This window comes from Opisthorchis viverrini (genome assembly GCF_000715545.1).
Source record: "Opisthorchis viverrini unplaced genomic scaffold opera_v5_386, whole genome shotgun sequence".
NCBI lineage: Eukaryota > Metazoa > Platyhelminthes > Trematoda > Opisthorchiida > Opisthorchiidae > Opisthorchis > Opisthorchis viverrini.
In genome coordinates, this window is record NW_008752022.1 from 171,184 (window position 1) to 184,540 (window position 13,357).

A 13,357-nucleotide genomic window follows, 5' to 3' on the forward strand; every position below is an offset into this window, starting at 1 on the left:
TTTGGTAACCGGCCAGTAAGTGGACAATTCTGTGTGAAACTGTTTCGAACTGTCCAGCAGAGTCGACCGGCAAATCACCGTACAGTCCCAATAAGGAAGAAAGTCCTCGTTCGTCTGAGGTTTTCGGGATCCGGTCACATCTGTTGGGGGCGAGATGGTCCAAGTGGTTAGAACCCGAATTTACTGACCGGAAGGTCCGTGGTTCGAATCCGACCTCCGCCACTCGACTTTCCCTGTCTAGGCTTGGGCAATCTGGTAGTATCCCAGCCCTCGTGCTTCCTTCGGGTAGCATGGCAGCTAGGCACCGGAAGGGTGTTACAGCTGAACACTTTCACATCTGTTAAACATTTTCATTTCATGAATGATTTTTTGATGGTTGTACCTAGTCTTTTTACGTCTGAAATGAAAAAAACTGGAAAACGGCATCGAAAACGGATGATCCAGAAATCAATTCCCGTGTAGTTGAACGTGCGATGGGGACTGCTGAGGAACAAAATTTAACCCGCTTAAAAAGTGCATGGGCGAACATTTTAGAAAGGCAGCGAAGAAAAATACAGCTTTTAGTTTTTGGAGTGAGAGCTACCTGATGATTTTCACTGCGATGGAAATGGTATAAGGGAATCATTTTATAAGAGTGTGAGTGTCACTCTCCAAACGTCTGCACAACCAGTCTAATCAGACAAGCCAGAAGTGAACGACCATTCTAATTGGAAGTGACATTCACCAAGTTATTCTGTGAGACGCCATGGCTAAAATGTCGAGCTTTAAATGCAGTGGACTATTAGAAAATTTTCTGGCTGTGAAGCTGGTGGTGTCCCCTCGGTTTCCAATATTTGGCAAGTGCGCTGAGACCAACTGGGTACCACAGAGGTCCACAATTTATCTGGTATCGATCAACCAGTTTGTGTGCTGGCAGCTGGAACGTTAATGTGTCACTTTTGTAATGTACTACTCTTAAGGTTGCTGGAAATCCATCGACAGTCCACGACCGGTTTCGCCCTTCCACTTTGGGCTCATCAGGTAGGCGCAGTCCCCGGGTTTCCGTCAACCTTATGTTCCACTTGAAACCAAATTGCACGAAATGAGCGAATATACACTCATCTGCAAACTAATTTGGTTCTTTCGAGAGACTCACCTGGAACCCAGCTGAACCAAATTAGTTTGCAGATGGGTGTATATTCGCTAATTAATGTGTCACGTTTTGAACATTGCGTTGATGTTGGCCGCAAAACTTTTCCCCGTCCACCTAAACAATGGTTTCTCTTACCATTCAGCCAATATCTGCCGCGTTGGAGAATCACCTTTTGAACCGATTTTTATCACAAGCGAACATTTGTCTTAACTATAAAAGAGACTACCGGGTTGGATAAAACGAAACAGGTGAATGCGATAAACTGGTGAATTAAGTATTCTCTAGACCAAATTCTGATTATGACGAAGCTTACTGACTCAGTAGTAAAGAGAGAAATGCACTTGATTATAGGAAGGCGGAAAAAATGAATGGACAACGAGGGACTCCAAGGAAAGTTTGGTGTGTTTAATAATTTACAGGGAAAATAAACTTCCTCAGAACGGCTTTGGAAGAGAGCCTTTTCTCTGCTTCATCAAAAGGAACACTGTCAAACTGATAAGTAAAAGAGGGAAGGTGAGTTTTTACCGTATGGACTAGACAGACATAAGGTTGATGGTGTATTTTGAAAATATCTATTGAGTACATAGGGTTGATGGAAACTCGCGGACTACGCCTACCCGAAGAGCGCCCCAAAAGGGGCAAAACCCGTGGTGGGCGGTCAGAGAAATTTCATCAAATTATGAGTAGCTTTCCCTGAGTAAGACTTGAAAGAATGCATTGGACAGTCCACGGGACACACGAGTATGGCATAAGATTGACGCAGGCTAGCGAGTGAAGACGGGAGACGGGCTATCAAGAGGAAGACACATTTCCAACAAGATGGCTTCGTGATTTCAGCCAAGAGGGGGCATATTCTCAGTGGCCTGCGGTGGGTACCATCCAAAAACGGATGTTGATTTTAGGCCTACCACGAAGGTTTGTGATGACTCACTTAAGCCAATTTGCCATCAGACTGCTGTAAATGGTTCTGATGGAGTTTTATTCATTTTTCGGCTGTTTGATGCATTCTTATCATTAATCGGGGCCTTAGTTTATAAAATTTCATATTTCTCCTTATATCAGTGGTACTTATTCGGCTAAGAACAAAAGGGCTTGTTGGGCAGTTTAATGCCTTCAGATGACAAGTAAAGACAAAAATCAATAAACTTTATTTATCAGTGCAGGTAACTTTTCAGACAAAACCCTTTCAATAGAGATACAGAGAGGACGTGTGTAATAATCGGGAATACGGTAGCTGAATTTGCAAAGAACTTTGGGATCAGAGATGAAGACTCATGTGCCCTAAACGTTCCAAGATGAATAAGAAATTTTGCATATATTGGCTCTAAACGTATGAAGACAGAATGAGGAGAGAGGGTTACGGTAGGCAGTTGATTCAAAGAATGAAAGGATTGCCCTTTAAAGTGTTTTATTCAGCAGACAGTTGTGGTTGAAATTTGGAGCGAAAGTAGATGAAATATTTTCGAGTTGTTCAACCAGTATCACAGTGAGAAAAATATCGATGTATTTGAACATGACCACTGATGCGTGGATCTTATGCCGTTTTTGGATGCTTGAACGTCCGTTAATTCTCTGCTAAAGGCACAACCTTCCACATGCTTTGCCAAACTGAGCTTTCTAACACGTTTAACGTATCCAAGAGGAAAGCGAACGAAAACACATCGGAGCGGAACTGGAGACGTGTAAACTAACACACCACATGCTTTGCCAAACTGAGCTTTCTAACAAGTTTTAACGTATACAAGTGGAAAGTGAACGAAAACACATCGGAGCGGAACTCGAGACGTGTAAACTAACACACTTTTCGAATATTCCATGACAATGATAACGAATCATGGTTGTACGTCACTGAAGCATTGATGTCGAACCCTGATGTCATGCTGTCGATGACGATGATGAGCAAGCATACTCATTGTTCAGGTATGTGCGCTCGCGCGTCGGCCATTCGGAAATCGTCAAGTTTCGCGCATCAGCTCACTGTGCAGTCAGTCACTGGTAGTCCATGACAGAAGGTCACGGATGTTTGTCGATCAAAACCCCTCAGAAGTTTTGAGCGTGTTACTGGTGGTTACTTACGTAAAACAATGGTTTCATACTGACCACAAACAGACTGTCTGCTATTTATTATAACTTGATATCTGATGGCCTGCTCGTACCGAATGTTTCCTTGAAAGAAACTACTCAAATTTGCCGCTCTGACAGCTCAGAAACATATCCGCCCTTCTTGGGGTTCAGAAGTTAACCGCAGTCCCTGAGATATGTTACACTTGAGCCCAAATTGGACGCAGTTCGCGAAGGATACTCATCTACAAAGCTGAGATTCAGTTGAGTCATCCGTTAAAAAAGCAACTAGTGTGCGAAGGAATGCATTTCGTGAATTTCTCAAAATTTGGGTTCAAGTAAAAAACAAATTTGGCGAAAACACGGGAATTACACCTACCTGATGAACTCGAAGACGTAAGAAAGGGTTTGGACTGTCTAAGAGTTTTCAGCAACTTCATGAGTAGTTGGTACCCTTCAAGGAAATACACTGCGCCATCCCGAATGTCGTTTCAAAAGAAACATGAGACTGCCTTTATACAGCACGTTCAATTGAAGAAGAGTATCATAAACGATAAATTCAGTTGGGACTCATTTGAGTGCCCCGTTAAGACCAAATGATGAGCGAAGACCGAATATCATTTATGTCTCGGGTAACAAAACTGACTCGTTTTTTCCACAGTGAAGTTTTGCAATTATGGCCTCTTGAATCGCCAATGTCACGTGCGAACCCAGTTTTGTCGATCAACTGTGATGCCTGTTGAACCGGTGGGTGTATGAAAGGCTTGAAAAAAACGGGACTAAGTTTGTTCCCGCCTCTCAGTCATCCAAAATCTACTTTTTTGCTCTGGCCATAAAATTTGTTGGAGATGTTTGCCAGTTTGACCATCCTGTTCGATAATGAATATACTTCCTGTGATGGTTGGGTTAAATCACCAAAGTAGACATAAAGGAAACACACATACCCAGCAAAATGACAGGTTCATTACGCTACAGCGGAAGTGTGATACCGTTGGGATAAGCAAAATCACAAAAAGGTTCTTGGAGAAAAGGCAAAGAACATACCATTTAAGGACCTTCCTGGTGATGATGCCTTTCTATTTGATAGTAAGGTCGTATGCGTTTTTGGTAGTACAACCTCTATTCAGTTTTCTTCATTCCTAAACCATAATAGGTCGGCAGAAACACAACGAAATCCAAGACTAAAAGACCAGTGAGCAACGGAAGTTCAGACTCCCCCGTGAGTGATTCATTAAGGTCCTTCGAAAATTTTGTAACTTCATGCTTATTAGAACAAGGAATGAACCAGCCAGTTGGAGGAAAAGGCTCCCATCAAGGTCACTGTTCCGATTACCTTCACTCAGTATTTGATTCAACGCGTGCATTTTTATAAGAAACTGTTCAGACTGCTAAAAACCCAATGCAGTATGCAGCATGTAACCGAACTAGCATGTGAATACTGATCGTCTCAGGAGGAATCTTTGGCGGGTTTTCCCCAGTCCATCTTCCCATAAGCGAGAGTATCTGTTGCGCTAAAAAATATGTCAAGGTCCGCTTTGGGTCTCAACGCACCATCGCATTTACTAAATGTGTGCCTGATTCTAAAATTCTCAGTTTTTTGGATTACTTCTCAAGCATATGCTAAATGTAGCATCGCAGTGTCGTACGAAGTTGATGCACGGAGTTCCCAAGACAGAAGTGCCAGGCAAAACTGACTGGAAAAATATTTAATACATTATTTTGGTTCGTATGAAAGCAAATGTGGCTGGTTTGGAAAATGTCAGACTATCCCAGCACTCGTCTAAGAATGATCGGTAAAACAAATCGTTTTGGGATATATCTGAGTTCCGCGCTCGGAAATGCACCGTTCTTATCTGTACGCAGTCGATGCGGTTGTGAGATGAAGAAAAGGGTTTGTATTCGAGAAATACACTCATTTGCAAATCATTTTGGTTTTCACAGGGGACTCAACTGAATCTCTCGTTTATGATATTCTATAACTGAATGTGCTGCACACAGGCCGTCTCATGTTTCAGTTGGTACGATATTCGAGATATCGCAGTATATTTTTATGACGGAAACTACCCACAAGTTTGCTGAAAACTCTTCGACAGCCCACGACCGGTTTCGCCGTTCTTGGGGCTCATCAGGTAGGCACAGTCCTCGAGTCTCCATCAACCTTATGTTCTATTTGTCGAAAACAGTCCAATTTAGGTTCAAGTAGAACATAAGGTTGATGGAAACTCGGGACTGCGCCCACCTGATGAGACGCAAGACGGGCAAAACCGGTCGTGGACTGTCGAAGAGTTTTCAGCAAACTTGTGAGTAGTTTCCTTCATGAAAGTTGTTTGTACGTTTAGCAAAACCTCTGCAAATATTGGGTGATTTTAGCACCAGAACAACCTTGTCGTCTTCAGCTTTGTGCACGATGGGGCTCCGTTAGCTGTAGACAGGTGGAAATGGTAAGCGAATTCATGGAAAAAATAACGACCGTTCTAGGGTTAACTGAAACCGGGGATTCAGCTGCGTCCGATCACGTCTCTTTGTGGAGAAGTGACCAAGCCTAAAAAAGTATCCATCACAAGAACCTGGTTTTTGTGCTAGGAGGTCGTAGAATTCCAAAGGCGTTCGGCAAAAATACCTTCTATGAGATACTTCAATTAGTATCCCTGTAGTGAAGAGGGATTGCCATGTTTGGGCGTGTTGCCGGAACAATTTAAGCACCCCAGCTCTCTGATCAGATGTCTGCCGATTAAGACCATGGTGACCACACTGTCATCTTCCTTGCCAAAGCGATTCTTGAACATAGGTATTTCCGAAATTGTCGCACGCATCTGTGGGAAATTTCGAGACTTTCCTTTGTCAATAATGCACGCATCTCCAAAAGCTCACATTCAGCACTGTGCATCGATGACTCAAACAGATACACCTATGCTTATCCTCCGAGTGCGGTCCTACCTTCTTTGGCCCTGAAATTAACAGCACTTTCTTGGTCTTAGTTGTCGCAAGATGTCATCACGTTTTGTGACAACTGCGCGCTGAGGCTTATAATGGTTGCCGGTAAAATATCGATCGGTGTTAGGATACTCTTCTAACCAAGATGTCCTGATGAGAATGACTAGGGGGATTGTAGATTTAAACTCTTCCCGGTCGTATGGGTGCACTATTCTACCCTGATACAGTTAGTCGGGATAGTATAACCTAAATACATCTGTTTCCTGTTAGCTGGGTTTCAGAATCCTTCAAACCAACAGACAGGCCTTCGGATGTAGCCTTGGGAGGAGAAACATCGTAAGTTGTTCATTTTTCTCCATACGGTTTGGCTGACACTTGGGAAAACCGAGCAAAACGAACTTTTCTTAAGTAGCAAATAGCACACTTGTTTAGGATGAGCAGGAGCAACACACTTTGAGCAACAGGGTCACCTACTGGATTCCTACTACCATGTTCTTGTAAGTAGGCCATGATTAGTTTAACATGGTGACGAGAGCAGTTCCAGTCAAGACAGTGACACGAGCGTTCGTTGTAGCAGTCATCCTGGCGTGTGCTAGGCTCTAACGGCTCGCTCGAAGACCAAAAGGCCATCACACTTCAAGTGACATGCCATATGTTGTGGGGCATTCAGGTATCTAACAGTTTGAAGCAGGTTCAGTCAGTTTCGTCTTCACTAAAAACGAAACAACGAGGAAATCATCCGAAATGACTTCGAGGAGTGTAGAAGAAGACGTGAACAAACGTTTCAGGGAAAGCTATTGTATATTCGAAGGAAGGCATGTTAATGTCATAAAATCAGCAGCAAGATAGTTCAGAGATCTTGCAAAAATCCTCAAACGAGGAATGTGTTCTGTCAGATAAAGAAAAAACCACAAAGTTTGGAATAAAATTTGAATTCTTGCTTGAAATAAGCATTTAGAAGGACATTTACCTTAGAGGCGGAGAGCAGACATCTAGAGCAACAACAGAATCGCCAACTTGACGAGAAACTATGTAAATTTAGAATGAGTGAACAATTTAGAACGAACCAGACTTTTTCTAGCATTCTCTGTAAATATATTCTACAGTGGAAGGCCACATGACCGAAACTTTCCAGAAATATAGTTCTTGATTGAACTGAAGCAGCAGTTTCCGAAACGAAATGACAGTTTTTAAATAGATTCACTGTGATCGAACCGGTCAACATTCTCAGAAAAAAAGTTTACGGTGGAGCACACACATTACTTATAAGGTTTCTGAAAAAATGTTCGACAGCCCAAGACTACTTCTGCTCCTGTTAGATCTCATTAGGTAGCCGCATGTCTTAGCTTTCCCATAACTCCGTGTTCCTCTTGGACAAAAAAATTGTATGCAAGTGGCGAAATGTACTCATTTTTAAATTAAAATGGTGTTAATGGGTGACTCAACTGAATCTCAACTGAATCTTATCAATTCAAGATATAATTCCACCGGTCACACTGCATTTATTATAATCGAGAGATTCAGTTTGGATTTAGCCGAGTCACCCGTTACCATCAACTTAAAAGGATGCGATCCGCCAGTTGCGTAAACTCACCATACTCGGGGACTGCGACTACCTGATGAACCCTCACACCCGATGGACTCCCACACCCAAACCGCTTTACCGCTCGCAGTTAGGCATTGTTGCGACCAAGAGGCCTGATCAGCACGCGATATGTCAGGATCCAGACGAGCTCCGATTGGGCGAAAGTGCGGAACCAGAAACCGGTCATGATCAGTATCTGCCGAATGCCGCTCGCCAATGCCGCATCCAAACGGCATCGGAATTTCTAGAATGCTGTCGCCTCACACACTTCAAGTACGATGCCTTGTATATGTGTTTTTGATCTGGTTTCAGGTGTTTACTACATGTGCATGGTGGCTCTTTTGTTGAAGTCCCAGACCAAGGACTAAACGGAGGCATAAACGTTATTACATTCAAAGAAGGGCTAAATCGATTGTGAACTCGATCGTTGGTCGAGTTTCAAGTGACATGCTGAATGATGCTATTCATCGTGAAAATGTGGGACTATTTTTCAGGATCTTGGTTTGCAGGTTGATCTCGTGATGCTTCACAGTACGTACTAGAATTGCAGAGAAGTTGTGCGGTTGTGTCCAAGCGGGTCGTGATCTCACTCCCGACCGGTTATTAAAAAGGATGGTTCATCATAACTCTGTGATTTCTAGACACATCGGATTACATCTGAATCTACGAAATCTTATATTATAAGAGGTTAAGCATGGATGTCAAAATGCTTGTGAGGAGACATCCGGGAAGACCAATGAAGGACCCTCAGAGCTTCGTATAATTCAGTTAAATGAAATTTGCTTTACATCAGTTAACTTTACCACACTTCTACGATAATACTGTTTCACGACGAACTGATTGATCGCCTGATGATCCTACACTGTATTCTTGGGTTTCCGCGCGCTCGCCACTTAGCCCCTCTTTGCTAGATATTCTCACTTATATACGAATTTGGTTTTGAGGAAAAAAGTCTGAGTCCAGCTAGATCTCTCACGGTGGTCTTTTCACAGGTGGAGGGTTTTCAGTAATCTTATGAGTAGCATGTTATGTCCAGCCCCTCTTTATTTATAAACAGAACATTTCCCTAATTAGCAGGTGTATACTGAGAGCATTACATGTCACATTATTTATTATACCTGTTCATTTTTAGGTTCAGCTTACAAATGTTTAGTTTTGCCAGGTCAGCACCAACGTGGTAAAGGTTTATTTACCTCCTACAGACAGTGGTGATCAGATGGAATGAAACAGTTTCCCTTGTAGCAACAAAACGTCAAGTATGTATCACCTGCCACTGACTAGCACGTGCCAATTGCTATGCTAGTAGGTTTTGTGGTGATGACGCATGCCCAAATGAAAAAGTCGGGCGAAATGTTGTAGACTGGGGGGGGGTGTGTGAGGGCTGAATCATACAGAAAACAAGTCGAGTTATGTAGATGAGAGGTTTATATGAATACGCTATTTGTTTTACCGTACAAGGCCTGTCAGGTTGTCAAATCTCGGTCGGGACTGGATTACAACGTAAGTGCACAGACTAGTGACTATCGAAAATCACCGTGAAACCACACTTGCGAATTTTCCCGTCTAAGCGGAATTTACGTAGGGTCACGTTCCTGATTGGTCCAATCACGGGAAAGAAGTATTTGAACGATTTGGTTTCCAACGGAGAGTAACCGCATTGTACGTTATTTTCAAAAAAATATTTGTGCCCATTTAGAAATTAACCCCGACGTTTCCCTGTCGAACAGGTGTTCGCTCTTCTACAATGTTTACAGTACATGCAATAAACAGAAGGGATGCGTTGACGCTAGACTTGGGCAACTCGCTCTGGAATTTAGAGATGTCAGAAGGAAATTCCAGCTCGATTATCCAGGTGAATCCTGATGATGAAGAGTTTTGAAGGTATATATAATGTGAAGAGTGACTTTGATCAGCGTCTGTCCTCGAACACGCACGCAACAAAGTGCAGTATTCCTGCCGAAATTTCAGAAGATCCAACTAGAACTGACTGAAGGACTGATGGAAGATGGTATCTTTGTGGCTGCAACAATTCGCAAAAAGCAAGGACCACTGATTTGACCTCAACTCAGTTCACTTACATGATGGGGTCATCGAGTATTACGGAGATTTTTCTGTTCCCGAAAAAAAACATTTGCGTTGTACGTGGTTGTACAGAACCACGAATAAAAGCTTTCAGGGTGCGTTTCATAAGAGTTTAGTTTCGTATTTGATCTGAACAACGGCTCTGCTGACGTACAATATGTCATTAGGTACACTGACCAGTCGCTAGTCTTCTTGATGTGCAAGAATGTCGGAACATCATCAAGGCAAGTAACGGTACCGACAAGTGCCATTATCAGCATCGAAACATTTAAAGCTCTGATAGGCTATGTGTTGTTGAACTGAATGGCGAACAGATCGCGTTCAGTCAAGAGGAGATTGGACCTTACCGCTGTATGATGGTTTGTGTCCTCCTAACCCATTGTGGCTATACTGTGGGGTGTGCGTGTGATACTCACAGACGTTCAGGATGGTGAATGAGTAGAGGTCTGACTAACAGTTTTCTTGCCCTCTGTGTCGAGAGTTGGAACATATGGGGCAGTTTCCACGATAGTACGCCAGCCACTGTTGCCTTGCTTTCGAACCAAAAGATTTGGATGAAGATCCCAATTGTTCCCTTTCTAAATCTGGGTGCCCCGACAGTATCCCAACCTACATGCGAACCTGAATTGTGTTAGATTAAGCCACTTTTGGTAGAGGATCTGAGACGAATTTAACCAACGGTGTCTCAGAACTTGAGTTGGAACCAGTAAATTTCCATTCAGACTACCAGGAAGCCTCTCAAAGAATGCATCTAGCATTGGGTGTGTAGATGAGGACGTTTACAGCGACAAGCCGCAAAGCCCAGCCGTTTCATTCTCATTATCATCAGCAGAGCGCCTCTCACGAATAGTATTCGGAAACTTTTGGTTTATGAGCATCAAGGAAATCTCCACTGAGTATCCTCAAGCCTGCTCAAATTTCTAACAAAATATGCGGCCCAGAACGAAGAATAATTAACGGATCGCATGAACCATTCGAGTACAAAGTAATCAGCTGACCACGTGGTGCAAAGTCCGTGGCTGGATAATAAGAGGCACCGAGTTAACCATAATGCTTATCAACCAGTCGTGGTGGGTCGCTGGAGTCTTCAGACTAAAGGCCGGAGGGTCACGAGTTCGAAATTACCTACCGCACTGCGCACTGCTGATAATTCCTGGTGGTGATGAAACAGCTGTGCAGTGCTCCTTGACCTTTCGAAATAGACTGACCTCATTCTCAGGACGAAATTCGGTTTGGACTGTCAAATCTACTCATACTACCAACCATTTTGAAGGTTGTCAGTTCCTAGTTGTACATCTGAAAAAGCGTTCGCACCATCCTCCACTTTTAACCACTTGCACCAAAAGCTTGCCTGTCCATGTAGCCTGTAGCAACAAGCGGGCTGTGGAATTTCCTACGCCTATCGACTCACCCGACAAACTAGCGCGTCCTGGAATGTGGTTTACCCGTCTCGGTCTCAGTTGTAAATCTGATGTAATTCTTGGGCATATCAAACGTGGTGGGTAATTTGTGCGTGGTTCACACATTTGCATATTCCAGATGTGTCCCTAAATAGTACAACTTCTGTGCTTGGTCATCGTGCTTGATCATCGAGGCGCACATAAAGATACCGGAAAGAAGAGGATCTAGTTGTTGGTACAACCATCCCGCCCAAAAGAGCCGCGTAGTTTGTACGGATCTACCCGGGACCGAGTTGGAGGTGGAAGTATCTGAAAATCAAACCGGAAAAAACGCTTTAACCAGCGTTTTGATAAGACTAACAAAATGGTCGATAGGGAGCTTATCTTTGGGGTCTGGAAACCAGTTGAAAGCTCAGATAACCGCTACGGTCTATAATCTGTACTCGTTTTAGTTATTCGTGACAAAGTTCTTAGAAATCCCTTTCAACTGGTACCATGCTTAGGGTGAAAATCAGCCACATTCGATAGCAACCAGTCCAGTGGTAAAAATGTCCAAAAGCTACTCAAAGTTACCTGCCTTATTTCCAGTAGATATACATGTTCTTTTGATCTTTCAGACAAGTTCCATAAGCAGAATGTTTGAATCTTCGAGCCTCCTCATTTACAGCTATTCTAGTTACGTGATTAAACTTCACACGGATATAAGATTCTTTCAGTAAGGTTGGTGTTGAGAATCCGACAGGTTTGGTGCTGATCTTATCAGCTGTTGATATAAACAGCTGACTAAACTGTTTATTTAACCAGCCATCACCGGTCACAAATCAGCTGAGAGGTATCAACAAACCAGCTGCCTGGGTTTTTTACTGATTTTTTATTTAAGGGCAACAGACCCTCAGAAGTGCACGGGGAAGTTAGAAAGTATCTATTTCTCGAAAACAGTCCAATTTGGGTTCACATAGAACATAAGGTTGACGGAAACTCGAGGGCTGCGCCCACCTGAAGAGCCCCAAGAAGGGCGAAACCGGTCGTGAGCTGTCCAAGAGTTTTCAGCAACCTTGTGAGTAGTTTTCTTTATTGGGAAGAACCTTCTTTGGTTTGGGGTGATGGAAACGCGATAGTGCATCTCCTTCATTCTGGAATTCAGTGTGACTGGTCTTCCAGCCAGCTGGAAGGAGATCATGTATCAGCCAACCTCTTGCTGTAGGATGGGAATCAAAGAACTAAGTCCGGTCTGGTTAGATGGCAGCCATTGTTGATTGATTACATTTACATGTTGTGTTATCCCAACAACAAATGCTCTTCGTCCTGCTGTTGTACAACACTACTGCCCGTTTCTTTCCGTCCGAAACCAGCTAATCAGTCAGCAAGGCATCCTTTAAGGTTGCATCAGAATCGTTCTGCGAAAGCTGCGCCGTAGTTTCTTGTATGATAATCCAGTAGTTTCCTGTGGTCGCATGGATCATCAGGAGACGGTGAAACCCTCACAGTTTGAGTCAGAAGTCAATGCATGCTAGGGATGGCCAAGTTTTGAAATGGCCCCTGGAGAGGGAGGCAAATCTGATTATATTCCATTGTGTTTTGAGGCACAAGACATAAACGCCGAACGAAGCGTGCCTGACCGTGATATTCGCATGCAGAATGTAATGGCAGCTTCCCGAAATCCTCGGACCTCATCAACTTGAATTTAGGAATCTTGACAAGAAAGTCCAACTGGGGTGTTCCGAATATTGCGTAGGAAAGGGTTAGTATTTATCTCACGCCAACGGACTGAATCTGAGAACTTTCTCCACAAATGAAGAGAGTCCCGGGGTAGTTTATCAGAAATTGCTATGACAGAAACAAAGTCGCATCAGAGGAATCTCGGTCCTGTTGCAAGACACTATTGCCAAAGATATCTAAACTGCGCTCTAGGTTTTGACATTCAACGGATCTGCTTGAAAAGAACGTTTCAACAAACAACGTGGCCTTAGAAACACCCTTGAAAATCTTAGCATGCAAAAGTCCTTTCAGCCATTTGATATACACGTTTGTAAACTGTAAATTTTGTCGGCGATTCATTATGCGGCAAAATATACCCATTGTAGTCATGAGAACAAAGAAGGTAGCGAACAAAGCTTGTTTTCTGTGATTGCTTCTCTTGGCTAATAAATCACAAAGCGATAT

General features: G+C 43.2%; 1 protein-coding gene across 1 annotated transcript in view; it reads right to left on the bottom strand.

Moving 5' to 3' along the window:
• Nucleotides 1-315: 315 nt before the first annotated feature.
• Nucleotides 316-13,357, bottom strand: part of T265_10414 (hypothetical protein) — a gene marked incomplete at both ends in the record, with an annotated part of 20,776 nt that continues 7,734 nt past the window's right edge. The window contains 5 exons of the mRNA XM_009176780.1: nucleotides 316-397; nucleotides 1,302-1,342; nucleotides 5,352-5,505; nucleotides 5,576-5,667; nucleotides 12,150-12,359. Of these exons, the coding sequence (XP_009175044.1) occupies nucleotides 316-397; nucleotides 1,302-1,342; nucleotides 5,352-5,505; nucleotides 5,576-5,667; nucleotides 12,150-12,359 (579 nt within the window). The remainder of the gene's footprint in view (nucleotides 398-1,301; nucleotides 1,343-5,351; nucleotides 5,506-5,575; nucleotides 5,668-12,149; nucleotides 12,360-13,357) is intronic.